At 40.2% G+C, this 18,250-nt stretch overlaps 1 protein-coding gene across 1 annotated transcript in view; it reads left to right on the top strand.

The window, feature by feature from the left end:
* The window catches only part of LOC126907612 (zinc finger protein 1), a 114,962-nt gene that overhangs the window by 52,859 nt on the left and 43,853 nt on the right, over positions 1–18,250 (top strand). Inside the window, exons 2-3 of the mRNA XM_050689012.1 lie at positions 10,673–10,881; positions 11,929–12,061. Coding sequence (XP_050544969.1) covers positions 10,673–10,881; positions 11,929–12,061 — 342 coding nt within the window. The remainder of the gene's footprint in view (positions 1–10,672; positions 10,882–11,928; positions 12,062–18,250) is intronic.

Consider the following 18,250-nt stretch of genomic DNA (forward strand, 5'->3'; position numbering starts at 1 on the left):
ATAGTGTCAATTAGTGAAATTCGTTTTTTTTTGTCTTGGTTCCAGAATTTATTTACTCAGTTAATATATTTATTTGAATTTAAATACTTCTTCAAAATATGTTTCAAAGGTCCCCTGTCATTATTGATGAACAAAGAAAGTCTTGATCGGATGTACACGGAATCATGAAAAGTTACATTGCAACTGAAAGCAATGGGTATTTACTTTCGAATTAATATTATTTGTTGGTACGTTTTGAACTGGATTTGCATGTGTCGAGCACATTGTTGTTTAATTTTAGACCTGTACCTTAGTTTAATTTTTTTTTCTTATTCCCTAGTTTGCGCAAACAAACAACTTTGGCTAATTTCTCAAATGAAATCTCGAAGCGAAAATCATTTTTAGGAATTTTCAAGTTAAAAGCTTCGCAAGCTGGTATCGCCAACATGATGCGATTGGCCGACCGGCACGGAAACTTTATAATTATTATATCTCGGACGAAATTTGTACACAACATGTATTTATTTGCACGGTTTTTGATTCCAAAATGTGATGACTATGATTTCCCTTTCCAGAAAACTTTTCTTCGTCATCTCTAATAAGTATTTCTCTCTTAATTATTATTTTCCACCGCACTCCGTCTGTGCGAATTAACGGTCTTATATCGTGTGTGTATAATTATTACATACAATGTGTAAGGGTACGTTCGATGGGTAAGAGTCGCCGGATAGAATCGCTGTGGTAAGATCAAAATCTTTCCGTTCGGGTTTTAATGGAAATTTATATTTTCGTTTTGCCAACAATGATATAAATATTGTTGTTATCATAATGCATTACTTCCAAACTTTTAGTTTTTCATGCCCTGAGACATGGTGTTAATAAATGTTTGTTCATTTTTGGTCTTCTAGCTAAAAAATTACGTATACACATTATATTTATAATTTTTTTATAAAAATTATTTCAATAATAATATGATGAATATTTTTAATACTAGTTTTATTATCATTCATGAAGTATGATGTTTAGTTCATTTTTTTTAGTAAGTCAACCAATCAAGTAATCTGTATTCCTTATTATTTTTTTAAAGATTCTATCCATAATAGGGTCCAGTTCATTAACCGATATCACTACTTTTTCCTACATTTTTCACATTTTTATATTTTCGCTGGAGAATTATTTGTTTGGCAATTTTGGTTTAATTACTATACCTATCAGTCTTATAGTAAAGCTAAAATCGTTAAAATTAAAATACCTAATATCTCGAGTTCAGTTATTTATTGCCAAATGACGACCCTTCAATTATCACGGCCCTGTTACCGTTATGTTTTTATTAATTAGGAAAATTAATGTTAAAAAAAAATATCCTTCACTTTTTATCTATAAAAAGATGAAAATAAATTTTTTTTATTTTTTCATTCTTAGTAAGCTCGTATTCTAGGTTGCTCAAACCTAAAACATACTTATACAATTTCTCTCTCTTACTGGAAAAGTTATTCGTCTTGTTACAGTATGACTTGTTATACTATTATCCTCGATTTTATGGTGACTGGTAGAACTTTTTTTGTTTAAAGGTATTAATACAGACTAGTGTATCTACTACTGGATCTCCATTTTTGTATTTACTTTGGTATGAGTTAAAAAGAAATAAAAAAAACGTATATTCCTTATGATTAAACCCGCGAACCTGAGCCAAACACTCGTTATATTCCATTAGTAGAGATGTCATCGGCAGTGACATGGTGGTTGATGTAAGAAAACAACGACGAAAACGTCTTCTCCTCCTGTGCCGATCGCCCCCGCGTTGAACCATCTGCAGCCCTCTTAAAGTTCCCCTACGGATGACTACGTAATACCTCTGCCGTATAATTCGTACACGGTACGATAAACATTATACACATTCACTGAGTAAAAGGGTATGTTACTGATGACTCGCCTCGTCACGGCCTTTCCGTTACAACGTCCGTTTTATGAGCCTCATTGTATACTGTTTTGCTGAATATTTTTATGTAAGTCGCATCTTCATCGTGGTTGTCATCAGTATCAAACGATTTTTATTGTATACTCTGCTAATGGATATTCGGCACACAAATGACGTTCATGTAAAACTTAACTCGCATTGAGCATCAGTCTGTGGCGTGCATGTAATAAATTATACACAAGAGTGTATTTAGGGTAACATCGAATGAAAGAAATGATCATCTAACAGTTGATATGAAAAACTCGTGTCAAAAGTCTGAAGTTGCATTAGCGTTATGAAATTTATGCTAATACGCGATAGACGTGGTGATGAATTTTTTCCTTTCTCGGCCATTTTATTTTCATGGTTTTGTATGAATTGTCTTGTCCACCATTCACTGTAGACACACGAGTGAAGAAGTTATTTTTTGCAATCAACGACCGTGTTGGTATCGCGGCCAAACAACCGAAACTCAATTTATTTGGATTCCCCAAGCTCTAAGTGAACAGTGGCGACGAAATTACAATACACATACTGTTATCTAAGTCAATAGCCTAACATTTATTTGTATGTACCGGAATTCCGTTGTTTCTATCTATGACCAAATTGGTTTATTCGACAAGGTCGTTGCAGAAATTGTTTTCGGCAAACTCAAGGAATTTATTTAACGCACACAAAAAAAAGTCTATACATCAATGTGACAAAACAGTAGCTTGTGTGTGCGGTGTGTATATTCCATATCAATAGAAGAATCTTTAAATTGTATTTTTTCTAAATTACATTAAAACCGCCGGGAAGTTCAAGAGGAGCATTCGTGAAATTATATTATCCGACAGGTCGTAGGGGTGCGCACGTCAGAGGGTTCAACCGATATTTATCAGTTCACTTACTCTAGTGACATTGGCCGCTGCAAGAAGAAACGTTTTGTGTATAAATGCGAGAGGACTTGCCTTGACTGGATCGCGGTCGTTTTGTTTAATAACAATTCCAATTTAATGAATCACCAATCAAGTGCGCGTACACTAGAATATGGCGTAGGTATCCCTAAATCGGTCATTTGTAAATAGCCCGTTTGAATAAAAATATGGGACCGTTAAGAAAATTGAATCCTTTATTAATCGAAATGACGGCTTTAGTTGCACGAGTCGACCTCGGTAGGTATAAATACTTACGGTGGACGGTAAATTACAATTGATCGCCACGAACCGCTTAATACAAAGGGCAGTCGTATCTATAATCCCCTCGACAAGACGACCCTTTAAATCAGGGCTTTCAGAATCTCCGGGATCGGTAAGTAGAGAGGGCGGCTAATGCGAACCCGCGACACAGTAAATTAACGATAAACTAGCTGTTATTTTTTTTTTTTTTTCCCCGTTTAATTGGTTTGTATTAAACGTGCTTCTTTATCGGAGTAGTCACTAGATTTATTCCTTTAGAATAATTACGGTCGAGTTTTATTAACCGATAAAAAAAAAAACACTTGTACAGCGTTATCGTTATTATTTTCCAATCGGATCATATTGCGCAAGATGTGTAATTAAATTACAATATAGCAAATGCTTTGTGTAAATTCAAAAGCTGCGAGTAAATTCGCGCAACATGTGTAATGTCAGTGTACTATGGCGTGTGTGTGAATTAGGTGTACGCACAACTTCAGCGCGTCACATTATTATTACCTCGGTGATCATTCCGTTGGGTTAACACAACAGAGAGCGGATTTAATATTGTAGTAATACTCGCACCGATCGTACAAGCGTTTAATCTAATTTGAGCTGTTCTCTCTCTCTGTGTATGTTACACCGCCGCCGCGTGTTGTCGTCATATTGAACGTGTGTTTATACGTTTACATAATATGATCGCACTGAGCGTCGCACGTGTGGCTGAACACACGGATTTACCCGGCAGACCTGTTCAACAGCAGAGAGTAGGCATTCGGTTAATGTCGTCGGCGCAGCTTTAATCGGTCCCGGATGGGTGTGTGACCGGCTGCATTGGCGGACGGACGAGAGAGTCCCGACAGGAAGCTGCGGACAGATAATATTGGTAATGATAACGCGCGGCGTGTACGTTAATATGCGTACGCCCAGAATTTATACTCGCGTCTGTTTTATTAAAAAACGTCGTGCCCACGTTTAACGATCCGGCGTAATCGGTTTTATTGATTATTTTCTCGATAACCGTGTCGTTGTTCCGGCCAGGAACTCCAAAACTATAAAGTGAAAATCTGAATTCGCGTTTCTCATTCATGTCTCGAGCGACACGATTATTACGCTCTTGGAACCAACGAAATTGGCAATCGTTTACGACCCAAACTAAAATAATTGTCACGTCGACAGTGACAGTGTTTTATTAAATATGTCGGTAAAAAAAATGCGCATTTAAAAATATCTTTCAGCGATAATGTTCTCAACGATTGTTGTGCGGTGTCTTAATTCCGTTTAGTGTGCGCGTTGTGCTCATAATTGTAAAGTTCTTCTAGGTTTTTTTTTTTTTTTAAAACCTTGAGAAAACAAAAATACTCTCACCGAGCGCGTGTGACTTTTGTTCTAATAAATTATGTAACTCAACGGCGATAAAAAAAACTCGTAATGAACGCGTTCGTGTGTATACATTGTCATGTGCGTCCGTTTGCCAGCGTCTCGTAATATTCGGTTGTTTTTACACGTGCGGCGGTCCGATAAACATTAAAAATAAGATCATCCGAGTTCATTAACATACAAAGCGCCAGTGTACGATGACACCTCCTCCGCGGACATTCCACGGTGACGCACGACGGCCACCCCCAAACACTTACATCGACTTGATTTTCGACGCTTACACCCCGACTTGTGACGGACAGGTGTAATGCTGTAGAAAATTGTATTCTTTTCTCCGTGTATATGTACATGTTTTACGAGTGGAATAAAAAAAAGCATCCATACACGCGACCTCCTAGCGCCGCCGCCGTCGTCGTTTGCGTCTTTTCCTCCGCGTTCTCCTCCTAGAGAAACATCATTACTCATCCGGTCTCGTCCCCGGTTAAAAGGGCACTTTTCCGGAATCCCGAACGATTTGTTTTCTCGAGTGCCGAACATTAAAAAAACCATCGGCAACAACAGCCCCGAGTAATAAAAAATTCGGATTTTCTCGTCCGCCTCCGCGTGTACCTCGTGAATTTTTCGTATCGTTTTTCGCCGGCGGAATTGCGCTGCAATGTACACGCGCACATGATCACACAAAACGCAGCTAATACGAACACCAAAAACGGCGACGTTAACTTCCTCTCTTTTGCGAATTTATTCACGTCCCAACGACTTCCGAAAGGAGTCGTATACACGCTACATTTGACGTTATTAAAATAATTTACGGAAAAACAGTGTACAGAACGAGTTAGGCCGGCAGTGGATGTGCAAACGGCCTCTTCGAAATAATACTCGTTTCAATATCTCACGGTTGAATGCAACGTCTTCATCTCCGTCCGCCGATTTATTTATTTATTATTTAATACTTATTCTTTTTTACCGTGCCAGTCCTCACTCCGAATTACCATAATACCATTTTTTTTTTTTCCATTCGTTCGCGTTCTAATACGCTTTTCACATCGTTTCTCGGTATAATTCACAAACGAGAGCAATATAATAATATCGGACGCGGAGATTAGCTTCATAAATAATAATGTACAGTGTACTCCTCTCCCGTCGAAATTTACAATGTATTTCATAGGAGCGCGTGCCTTTGCGTTCGTTTTGAATTACTTTTCGACAGAAAGTGTGTACATGTTGTGCACTTTGCTATATTCATTTATACATTTTGTATTCCGCGTGTCTTTTCGGGGCGTGTGTTATTGTTATGTGCTTCTCGAGTATGTACGGCCAGAGATCAGATAAGATACTACTGCGAATAAAAGGGAACGACGGCAAAATAAGAATTCGACCGTTTTCTCGGCGCGCATATTGTCCCGAAATCCTCGCAGGACTTTTCGGATGTTTCCGGTGTACCGCCGCCGGATGACACATCCTGTCCGAATTCTATACATCCATCTGTACCTTTTCCGTCGCTGCCGCCCTTTCCTGCCGTTTCCACCCGAAAATCTATCTGCGCGGCGCATACAATGACAATGTCGGTGACGACGCTCTCGTTCTTCCATTGTTATGATAATTAACCTTCGATTTTCATCGGATTTCCGTCACCCGCCGCCACGTGCCTCGGTAATAGATTTTTTTCCTCGCCGCTCTCGCCTGAAATGATAGCACTCGTCATCGTATCTTTCGCATCGTCGACAAATGTATATATTTTCCCCCAAATCCAAAAAAAAAGGGCAAAAAATAAGCAAGAAATTTCCGTAAAAATAATAAAATACTGGCAACGCCTTTCTCGCATGCTCCGTTTATGACGTGTGCACGTACACAATCGAATTACCGTATAAAATATTTTATGCGCTTTTTTGCCGTACAGATATCTAAGCGAGGGCGTGTTGCGGGGACGCGGCAGGTCCCGTGTATTTCCATTGTTGTTAATCACGTTAATGCACGCCAAGTCTTTTTGACTTACGCCCTGTCTGTCCGTATACACGCGCTCGGGTAGGGGTTTTTTCGTCCCGGATATCTCGCATCGTTGGATAATCCCCGATGCCGTCCGTCAAATTATCGCTGTACGCCCCGGCCATGGATCGAGTAATCCACTTAAAAACGACCTCCTGTCGGCCGCCTCGTGTAACGTATATACGTTGGCGCGAGCCCGTCCGGGCAATGCAAGGCCTATTCTCGGCGAACGCCTTTCAAAAAACTACTTTTCCTCGTCCCATTACAACTCCCCGTCGCGACGGAACCCTTTGCTTTGACTCTTTCTGTCCGCAGTTTGCCCAGTGCGGTCTGGACATGGTCGCCGTATGCCAAATTTACCACAAAGGACACATGATGGCCATTTTGGCCAAGAAGTCGTGCAAAATTAAAGACGAAGCAAATTCGTGTTAAATGCGGTTATTTCGCTTGAATCCACCACAGCGACCCTCTTCATATCAACTCGTCGAAAACTCAAAAGAGTCGTCAACACGATTTATTTTGCGTCTTTGGAACCCTTTTTATGTTAATGACCACTCCAAAGAGTAGAGCTTCTTTAAGCAAAATTCACATTTTAGTTTTTCAAAATAAACGTGTTTTTTGTCGACATGTAAACATTTATCTGTCTTGCGCGTGTTTTTATCATAGTTTGTTCACAGCATTTGTTAATTTACAATTTTGAGGAAAAAAAACGTCTGCTTAAATAGTAATATGGNATTTATTTTGCGTCTTTGGAACCCTTTTTATGTTAATGACCACTCCAAAGAGTAGAGCTTCTTTAAGCAAAATTCACATTTTAATTTTTCAAAATAAACGTGTTTTTTGTCGACATGTAAACATTTATCTGTCTCGCGCGTGTTTTTATCATAGTTTGTTAACAGCATTTGTTAATTTACAATTTTGAGGAAAAAAAACGTCTGCTTAAATAGTAATATGGGTCTGTATAAATAATTAGTTGGCTATTTATTTTGTTTGATTGGGGTGACATTTATATTACGGATTCGGTTTTCGTGGGCACAAGTTCGATCGTGGAATGTTTTGCAATAACAAAGTGATTATTTTTGCTAGCGGCTTTAAAAATCTCTGTTAAAGATTAAATCTATTTAATGAGTATCGTTAAATAGTTAATTTCTAAAAATGTTAAAAATAGTCGAATGTAGAATGTCATCAGTTCATCAATACTGAAATGTAAAGATTTTAGAATCTGCTATTATAAGGCGTTGATGATTACCACCTCTCCCATATGTGTAAGTATTAATGTACACATAGCTTCGGAGAGACAAGGATGGCGCTGTATATTATTATCTTTATCGTTATTTATCGACTTAACGGTGTGGGGTATCATTATTGTTTTTATAGACAGTTTTCTCGTACAACGTGAGACGCGAAGAATGCATGTGCACGGTGGGGAAATAACACATAACGATATTGGCCCCAAGAAAATCTTTAGGTCCGATGCGCCGGCACGCTTGTCCATACATCGCCGCCGTGTTATTATACGAAAAGCTATTGCCAAAAATGTTATTATAGTCTCTCCCCCCCCCCCCCCCCGACGCTCGAGTATAAAACGGTGGGGCTCACGTGACATTTTTTTTTCCTATCGCGAAGATAGAACTGCCATTATTACTATTATTATCATCGCGACGCCACTGTGGCGGTTTTCATTCCATTGAAAGCTATCGAGGAAAAATCGTTGCCACGGATTATGTTGCCGCACTCGTACGAAGGAAAACATAATTAGAAAAACTATCGTTACACCTAATCTTTTAAAATGTCACGTAAGGAATTGACGGGGCGATTTTTGTCATTTTATTTAGTATATTTTTGTAGCTTTCAGAATTAAGTATTTTGGTTTTAATTGATATTTTTAAGTAAATGTGTTGAACATTTCTTTTTGTTTGATAGCACTTTGGCATAATTTCGGGAAACTTTTTATTTATTTATTCGTTCAATAACACCGTTTGGTATTTTTTCAATTCTGCACGTTTTAATCGCATTTATAACGTATCTCACAAATGAAATTCTATGCAAAAACGGTTTGTCCGCAGTTACTTTTTTAATTTATTATTTTGATACACAGTCCACGTATTTGTCGCTATTATGGTGACATAATAACGATGGGCTCACGTAAACACGTGTAATTTATACACGAGCGTGAGCCTGGGGAGGGAACACATAAATAAATTTTGGAAAACCGACGGCAATTTTTCACCGTCCGCTCGGTGAGAACTGAGAGTAGGGGCACTTAATTTGTACATGCGGTGGTAGTTTTTGTTGTATTTTTATTATACCAACGCTCATCCCCCGATTAGAGTCACACGTACGTTTTGACTTTTGTTCTAGTGACCGTTAGTTATATGTATTTTTTGTTTATTTGTGGTATCAAACGCGTTGTATCACGTATACGATGCATAAGTCATTGGCACACACACCACTGCAACCAACAGCACTATAAATTAAAACAAATAAAAAAAAAACGTTTGTAACCTTTATTGTTGGCCCTTCGTGTCGTACATATTTTGTTCAACGTATACAAAGGTACACGCTGTGTGTAGTATAGGTGAGCATTGTACGCGCATTTCGACTTTTTAGTTTTGCTTGTATGTGTGCGCGCAATGTTCAATGGAATTGTATGAAAAAAAAAAAATACAAATAAATCCACGTCGACACGACAAACAATATTTCCCTTTATACTTCACATGTTTGCGAATATGTAATATTGTCAAAGAAAGTTTTTTTTATATACGTCGTATTATTGTTGTTACTGTCCTATATGCTGATCTCGGCCACGCGCCCAATACAATGGCGACCTAATGTCAAAACTCCCCCGGACAACTTTAGTGCGCTGAAAGGCACATGGTCGTGGATTGCGAGTTTCCTTTTATTTTCGACGTGTCCAAATCAAATATGTATGTATTCTGATCATTGCTCCCTCTGCCCCTTCATTATACTGACCGAGGAGGAGTCGAGCAAAAAGGTGACGATGACCTTTTTGTAAGGTATCCGCTTCTCGATTGCGTTTATTGATAAATACCGAGTGGGTCTCGATAATAATAACAGTTGTATATGTGCGATCCGGTAGGGGGAAGCCATCTGTCGTCGCTGTATTATCATGACGTCGGTGGTGTGCAGTGTCATTAGTGTTTACGTGTGCGAGTGTGTGTAAAGAAGAAAAACAACAGCGGCGGGTTGATTGGTTTCGGATGGATTGACATGATTGCTAATTCGACGGGAACTCTCCCTGCCGTGTGTACTACAACCCTTCCAACAGCTCGACCCGTACATGTCCGCTTAGGGGAAACCCTTTCAATACCTCCGTGCGGACTTAATTACTCCGCTCATCAGCCAGCGGCGTACACGTGACAGCGGTGATCCGTAAAAATAATACAATGCCTGCGAAACACATACAATTCGTTATCAATAACGAGGAGGTGCGTGCGATTTCAATTGAGAGCGATTGCGGTTTATGGGATTGTCGCAAAAATCCTGGCCCATTTAAAATATTACATTAGTTCAACGCTCTGCATAATAATGTTGTTGTCAATAAATATCCGTGAACGTTATGAGCCGGATGTGATATTTATAGCGCTTACACGACGCGCTCGTTACCGTCTATACAGTGCACACACAATAATGGCTTAAGTGCGTGCGCATATACGGCGTATGAAATATCGCCATCGAAATGACGGACCCTGTCGTCGGTGAGAGGGTCACTTAACTTAATGTACCAAAAGAGTTTTTCCAAAGGGGAGCCGTGTGCGACGACGAGGTGACCGACGACAAGCCGAGTAGTGCTTGTGTTGCGGAAACTCCAAGGTGGACCTCGTCGCAAGAGGAGGGCCGTCTGCCCATAAATTCGGCGTCGTCCCTCTCTCCGCGTTCGTCTGCCGTTGCTAATTTAAAATATGATTTATGTCCTCGTGTAGTTAAAGCGCACGACGATTTCGCTTTTCTTTTATTGCCGCCGTTTCCTCGTCCGTCCAATTTATACTGCGCCGGGTATCGATGCTATTTATCTGAACCCAAATAATATAACCTATAAATGCGTTTCGGCTTGATTGTGTCCACCCTAATCCGTTGCTATCTCTTTCCGATATCTATCGCGTGCCTAATACGCCCGAATAAAGTTTACGACATAAAATGTAAAAACTTTTGCAAGAGTACATTGTTCGTTTACGATTCTCTATATGTTTTGCAGTGGAAACCGAAGACTGTGACATCGTCGGCGGACATCTACAAGGTATGACACTGTGCGAACAGGATGACGAGCTCATCATCAACCCGGACACCAATCACAATCACCAGCCCTTGTTGTCGGACACTGACAATAGCGGTTTTAAGGGACAACTTGACGGCGCACGCCGAACAGCCATCTCCGAGGACCACAACACTAAAGACTCGTCTACGGTAATTATTGGAGATTTTTCAAATTCTTATAGAGATATTCCTTTTGGAAAACGCACGTTAACATTGTCTTGGCGGCGGCCGGTGATAAATGAGCTGATGTTTATATTGTGTTTGTGGCGATTACACACATACTGCGAAATTAGAATTAATAATTTTGTCGACACGAAAAAATAAAATTTATCGCGCAAACACATTAATAGCTATTTATTCTGAGAACCGTTTTAAAATGTTCAATCTAAACGTCAACTTCATCAGATTTATAATTACTATTTGTTTCAGAAAATAATTGATATGTGCATGTGTCGTCAAATGCGTAATAATACTCGATAAAAATAAAACATTTTTGAGCGAGGTAACCCTTAAGAACTTTGTTTAATAAAAACTAGGTTATGTTTGCAAGAGATCTTTCAACGTTCCGTTAAAGTTCACATGCAGTAAACCTTATATTATGATAGATGTAATAAAAGTTGTTATTAGGCCTTCAACCGTATAAATAAACATATTAAACATAATTATGTAGTTGAAAATAAGTGCAATTAAACTGGCACTACTGTAGTTATGCGCCAAAGAGGATGTTTTCGACATTTCATAAGGCCACTGTAGTTTTTTCAGAACCCTTTTATCGCGACACAATTACTATATACATGACGGCAACTTGAAATTATGTACGCACAATATTTTTTTTTTTTGCTCGCTATATATCTTTGATCAATCCAATTAAAATCATAAGATATTTCTAGGTTAATGTACTGAAAAAAATATACAAGATAATATTTTACCAATGATTTACACGCAATGCATTCATAGACATCATAAACGGTCTTATAAAAAACGTTTAGCGCAATAAAAACGGAATTTCATTGCCGTTTACAATATTATTATGATAAATTGCTTCGTATGTCGTTCGATTGCATGAAGTTCGAATTGCTTTTAGCGAAAATATTTCATTAATCAGTTTTATTTATTTACTGCTCCAACTATTAACTGTTTAAAATTTCCGTTTAATTATTTATTTACCTGTTTTGTTTTACATGGCACGTGGTGTAGTCGGCAAACGATGAATGGGGGGCCGGACGTAAAGATGGAGACGAGGAGAGATGTGCGGTAGATGACAAAAAAGTGATTATCGACAACAGAGTAAAAAGAGAAACAAACGTGACGCTCATGGACTGTGACAAAGGTAAGTGCTTTTGCGTCGTTTAATAATTCCGTATAATTTATAAATTATAAATATATATATATAAGTACAGTTTACAAAAACTTCTTAGGATATTAATGCTCGGCAATTAAACGTCTGAAAGGTTTTTTAACGCATCCTTAAAGCCCAAACGTAGCGGTGAATTATTATCTCTCAAACTCAAAGTGCGCGTATATATTATCAGACAAAGTTTATAAGACTGTGTTTCCACCGTCGGCCCTTCTGTATGTAGGTACGATAGTTTTATCCAAAGTTTACGGCTAATTAAAAGTCGACGTCTAAATGAGCGGCGATTAATATAAAAACGGAGGAGGGGAGAATAAGAGTGTAGTTTAAGGGTTCCGTGCTCGTCGAGGACAAACGACACACAGCGGAGTTTGCCTGAAAAGCGGTTAATGTTTTTCTTTTCAGTTGGATTTTTTCTTTTTTTTATGTCAAAACCATCGGCAGAAATTTGAACGCACAATTATAAAACACCAAAAAGTTTAAACGTCTAAACTTTTCAAGCGATCCGATCCGATAGCTTAAAAGTAATTTCACCGAAATACAGTACATTTCGTCGCGGCGGTTGTTGGCCCGTAGGAAAATTTTCTCTCATAAATGTATAAATTTCACGTGGTATCGCCATATATTTGGGAATTACGGCACATTAAACCACGCGCAGCCAGTTTACATATCGAATAAAACGGTCGAACTTTTCGGATGCAATGTCGGCCAGGGGTTGAAGGCCGAAGCAATAATTAAGTTGTCTGGATGTAATCGATGCGAATGAAATATGCGCACAAAGTTTTTATCGACGTGGACGGAGAAGTCGAGGAAAGAAGCAAACGGTTATTCTTGAACGTTTTCTGCCAGTGTACTTCTGTGGAGCCGTTTTAACTTTATTCCCGAAACTAGTGCGAAAATAGAGGTGAGCACTGGAGACGTGTATGCAGCAGCATAATAGGGTACAGTGAGAATACAGAAGACACCCACCCCCCGGGGCGCTAAGAATCGCCTCGATCGTCACATTTGTATTGTCGCCGTGCGGCTGTTATTGTTATTATTATAGTCGTCTTTTTTTTTAATAGTGCACTATCTTACATATATCTTGTGTGGTACTGTCGAAGTACCGAAAACGAAGAGCACGGGAACGCCCAGTTTTCCATTAGGCCCCCGTGACTAAGTCGATATCATAAAAATAAACGCGGCAACCGAATCTGGGACGATGTGATTTTTTCACAGGACTGACACGAATTTTATTGTTGATAATAATAAAAAAAAACCAGCAGCATAAAAACTGCATGTCTGGGTGTTTGTACGGCGAGTGATAAGTTAAAAAAAAAATGACCAACAAATAAAAACATTTCCTTTTTATTATTTAATTTTCTCGCATAGGATAACATAAAAACAACGGGCGTACGGGGCGCCGTTTTAATCCGAGTTTCTTATGTATATAAGCCACGAAACTCTTACGCTTTAATCAAAACTCTCGGTTTTTGCTCACACAAATACGAGCGGTGTAGTAGTGTGAGTAATTGCAGGAATCCACTGCACGAGAAGTACCGTCTGTCCCACGGGACACATTCGTTACACGGTACCAAACAAATTCGGACCTTTCCGTCGAGAGAAACAACAATCGTCGCGTGTAAACGCTATTTGGAACCGTGTAAAATAGTCATTACCACCGGCGGCGGCACTAGGACGATCGTCCTGGCTTGTTACCGAACGTCCTCCTCCGACTCGGGTCAATCTCGGTCAAAACAATCACCGGGCCCTCTTTAAAACGGTGTAATGTTACACTCTCGTTGGCGGATACTTAACGACACGCCGAAATATCCGGTGCTGTGAAGATGCGGTCGAATACGCGGTATTCCCGTCCGGAGGTGAATCAGCAGATAAGACCCTTTGCCGCCGGTAGAAATGACCAAAACCGTCGTTATGACTTAACGATGTGCGTATATATCGCGCGGGCAGAGGGATACGCATGTCGGAACGGGGTAAAAATTAAAATCTCCGTGTATTCGGCTCGTCGTACCAAAAGCTTTTAACTACAGTTTCCGGACGGTCAAAGCTGCCAAGCCGTCTAATGTAACTGTGTGTCTGTGCGAATCGCGTAAATCATTTTTATCGCTGTCAATGATATCCCAGACGATGCATTATTAGTTTAGAAGATCGGCCTGTCTTTGGCAAATGCGACCCGCGACCCTGGTAGGCGTATCTGTGTGTCCATAAAAATGCACTCGCGTTGTCCATGCGCCCGGCGTCTTGTACAAGCACGTTTAAATAACACTCGCAAATAATATGTCTCAACTCCATCCCCCGAACACTGNGACCCTGGTAGGCGTATCTGTGTGTCCATAAAAATGCACTCGCGTTGTCCATGCGCCCGGCGTCTTGTACAAGCACGTTTAAAGAACACTCGCAAATAATATGTCTCAACTCCATCCCCCGAACACTGTGTGTGTGTGTGTGTGTGTGTGTACTTCGCGACGTGACCGTTTTGTTCCGGTTGTTATTTTTTGGCATCGACCGGGCTAATAATTTTCCGGCCAACAGAAGATACACATCGGGCCCGTGCAGACAATAAAAACGTTCGGCAAACGGGTTCGGAGGCCATTTGCAGTTAAGATTGAGTGATTATACAGCACCATATACGTTATATATGGTCGGCTGATATTGTGCTGTTGTTGTTGTCCGTTTGACGTATACACATGTATACTTGAATAATAATTCGGATCGTATGCGTTCGGAACAGTAATGTTTTCCGCTGCGAGTGAGGGAGAGGAGGGATTTACGACGTTAAGAACCGTACTATTTTCTGGCAGTGTCCTCCTCTGTTGCTGCTATATCATACTCGACTTCACTCTAATAAGGTGCGCCTTGCAAAACGTTGGCTGATTTTTTACTGTTCTGTATCACTGCCAAAACGCCCCTCATCTGCCTTCGCGTCCACTATTATTAGTTTACATGTGTGTGTGTGTGTTCTACCGCGAGAGTGGTCGTTAAATGTACCGAGTGACGTGTTTTTTTTCACGTGGAAACCTCGAGGAACTGTTAAACGGCAACGAGCACAAGCAGAATTATTTTTTTTTTGCGCGAAAAATAAATAAAAGTGGTCGTTGGAATAATTGAAGCGTTCTCTTAAAACGTGTTTTGGAAGAGATTCAAATATATATATATATATATATAACATATAAGTGCTGATTATTCTCATAATTATCACGGTCGATGGTTATAATGAATATCCAAAGTCCGGTGGGCCCAACTGAAGTTGTCATTTGACACTCGAATGGCTCGTTTAATGAATCCGGAGACAATTAGAGAAGGCCAATAAAAAATTCTTGGAATAAATGAAAAGAAAAAATTCAAAAGACAGTCGACGAAAAGTCCGCCGAACATTGAGACGTGATTTTGACGAGCAATTTGGTTCTAGTGTGTCCATTTTTATTTGATTATTACAATCGTTTGTTTTCGTTCAAAGTAAAAATGGTAATGCGAAACGGATAAAATAATATTTGATATCGATACGAATGGTCGACGACGGTTTGAGAGTTTAGGTACCTTATCCCACCGGGCCAATACCCTCGTCTGATTTTACTACTACGGCGTGCGCCACCCATAGAGAATCTCACGACAATAAAAAACGAGCAAGAATATCGGGCCGAAAAGTTTTTAATCAAAAGTTGGCGGAGGCGTGAAATATATAATGTGGGGACATCGGTGGTGATTTTTAGAATCCAACAAGTTTATATATACTCGTCGAATAATACTTTTTTTTTTTGTCCGGTTCAAAAAAAGAAAATAATAGAAAAAAAAACAAGTTAAAGAGGAAAGCGAAAGAACCTTTTTCCTTTTGAAAGGAATGAAAATAATAAGTGAAGAGAGAAGAAGAAAACGTTGTGCGGGACAACAAAAAGAATATATATATGTATAAAAATTTATAAGAAAAGAAAAGTAATCCGGCAGAGGCCAAAGTGCGCCGCCGGTCAGGCGCCTTTGGTAATTCTGGCGCTACCACGTTTCCCCGGTACTTTTGCTGCCGCCGTTCACGATACCCCTCCGCCTCCCCTCGATCATCGCCCTGGCTACCGGAGGAGGATAACATTGTTTTTAATTGACTTTTGCGTTTGGACGAAAAATTACAGCTCGGCTATTGTCGCCACCGGAGCCAACCGCGTATCAACGAGGCGAAGAAACAATGACAGGGCGCGGCGACATGAAATTATTTGCAGAACACACTGAATACCACCGACTCGGTGAGCGTTTCTTTATTTTTATTATTAATGCAATAACGTGTATTTACAATAATTTATTAATCGCGCGCGAATACGGTCACGTACGGGACGTGAGCGTGTGTGGTGTTGTAATTTACAAGCGCGTGTGAGCTTGTTTTTTTGGTAACCGTCCAACGTAATGCTTCTCAGAAACGTAATACCGCGTACTTTGTATTTTATGATCGCGAACGGGCCATTTAATAATATAAACGGACCCGCGTTAGCCGACATGCCAATCGCCGTCCGCGTGTCATAAACCACATAAAGCTATTTTCAATCTCTCTCGGTGTGCGAAAAAAACACACTATTTATGTGTGCGCCGGCACAAGTTAAATGGTTCACACATGCGAGCGGTGTACCTATTGGCCATAATTGCTGTATCTTTGACTTGTGTCAATGATAAGTCCATCTACGATCGAATTCATTACGCCTACACCGAGTGTTCGAAAATTTCTGCTCTCCACTTGTTCGGTTTAAAAATAGATTTAACGATTATTTCGTATGAAACATTTTTTAATTTCCTCAAAAAAAAAACAGTAGGTATATATTTTTAATCGGAGATTACATTTTCTTTGTACATTGTTTCATAATTTATCCGCACATAATTGCTTTTTTTCTTTAGACATTTTTATAAATAGCTCATTTCGCGTAATGATAACAATTTACTTCAAACAACTCGGCCGCGCTATTTTTTCATTATTAACGTATAAAACGTTTCTTTTAAACGCGAAAGACGAAAGTTCCCGTGGAGCATCGTTAATAGTTTGGGCGACCCGATCGTAATCTCGCCGTATTTAAATTTATTATCTGCTCGCAACTCATATTGTGTAACGAAATGTTTTCGCAATCCGTTTCAACAGCTGTAGTGCGTTTCAATTACTATAATCTCATGTGCGCGTTTGCACTGACATTTCCAAGGAAACTCTAAGCACACTCCCTACACGTATAATAATGTACACTCGATGATGTTTCCGCGTAACGGCGGGGGCGGCGGTGTCCCTACTCGCCGGTCAGGAAATGTAGTTTTAATGTGCCGTTATTAAATTAACCCAAAAGTCGTCTTCGCATCCACCTCAAACTTTAGTGCAAAGATCTCTCGTTCCCCGTTCTCGGTACTTCTGTTTTGGGTTGTGTATGTGTGTGTAATGGCGACGGTGTGTAATGGTTGTGCGAGAGTTTGGTCGGTCAGAGAAGAAACCATTAACGTTTGTCGTCACGAGTCGCGGTCGGTCCTCGCCCCCCTGCCACGACAAACAAAGGACGCGTTTCCCCTAATCCTCCGTACGTATCCTTTTCGACGGCTGCAAATGTGTATAGGCCTCCGGTTTTCGACTGCTACGGGAGATGTTTGCGCGGGCGGGGGGTGGACGTAAGGTCCGGCCAAGAAGAACAGAATACAATCGCAATTTAAACTTGAATTCGTAAATCAAACGGGGAAAAGGCGCATGCAAACACACGCACAAATAGAACTTGTCGTAAGAGTCGTCGGTCGCCAAGACGTAAAGTTCCGTTCTGCGGTTAACCTCTTCTGTGCGAACGTTGACGAGGGTGCGCAGGGGATGATGTTCGTCTTGAAAACGGATGCCCGGTGGCCTTTTCGCGACTCTTGTTGCCATGTAGTTGTGCGTTTATTTCTATACGCTTATTATAATTACAACTTTCGGTGTACCTCCGGGCCGGCGTGCCAGAAACCTTTCTACTTGTGCCCTGGATGTGTACGTGCGGTCGTCGTTGTCCTCTCGCTGCGTCCACGTTGTTTGAGTAGGCAGAAGAGCCGGAAAGCTTTTCAAAAGACGTTTTCCCCGCGGTACACGAACAACTCTCAGCCCACACTGCGGTCCGTTGTATGTACTTCTTGGGCTTTAGACGAGTTTTGATATAATCCAATCCACCGGCAACTATCCAAAGTGCGACT

This window comes from Daktulosphaira vitifoliae, unplaced genomic scaffold, assembly GCF_025091365.1.
Source record: "Daktulosphaira vitifoliae isolate Bord-2020 unplaced genomic scaffold, ASM2509136v1 Scaffold_5, whole genome shotgun sequence".
Taxonomy (NCBI): Eukaryota; Metazoa; Arthropoda; class Insecta; order Hemiptera; family Phylloxeridae; genus Daktulosphaira; species Daktulosphaira vitifoliae.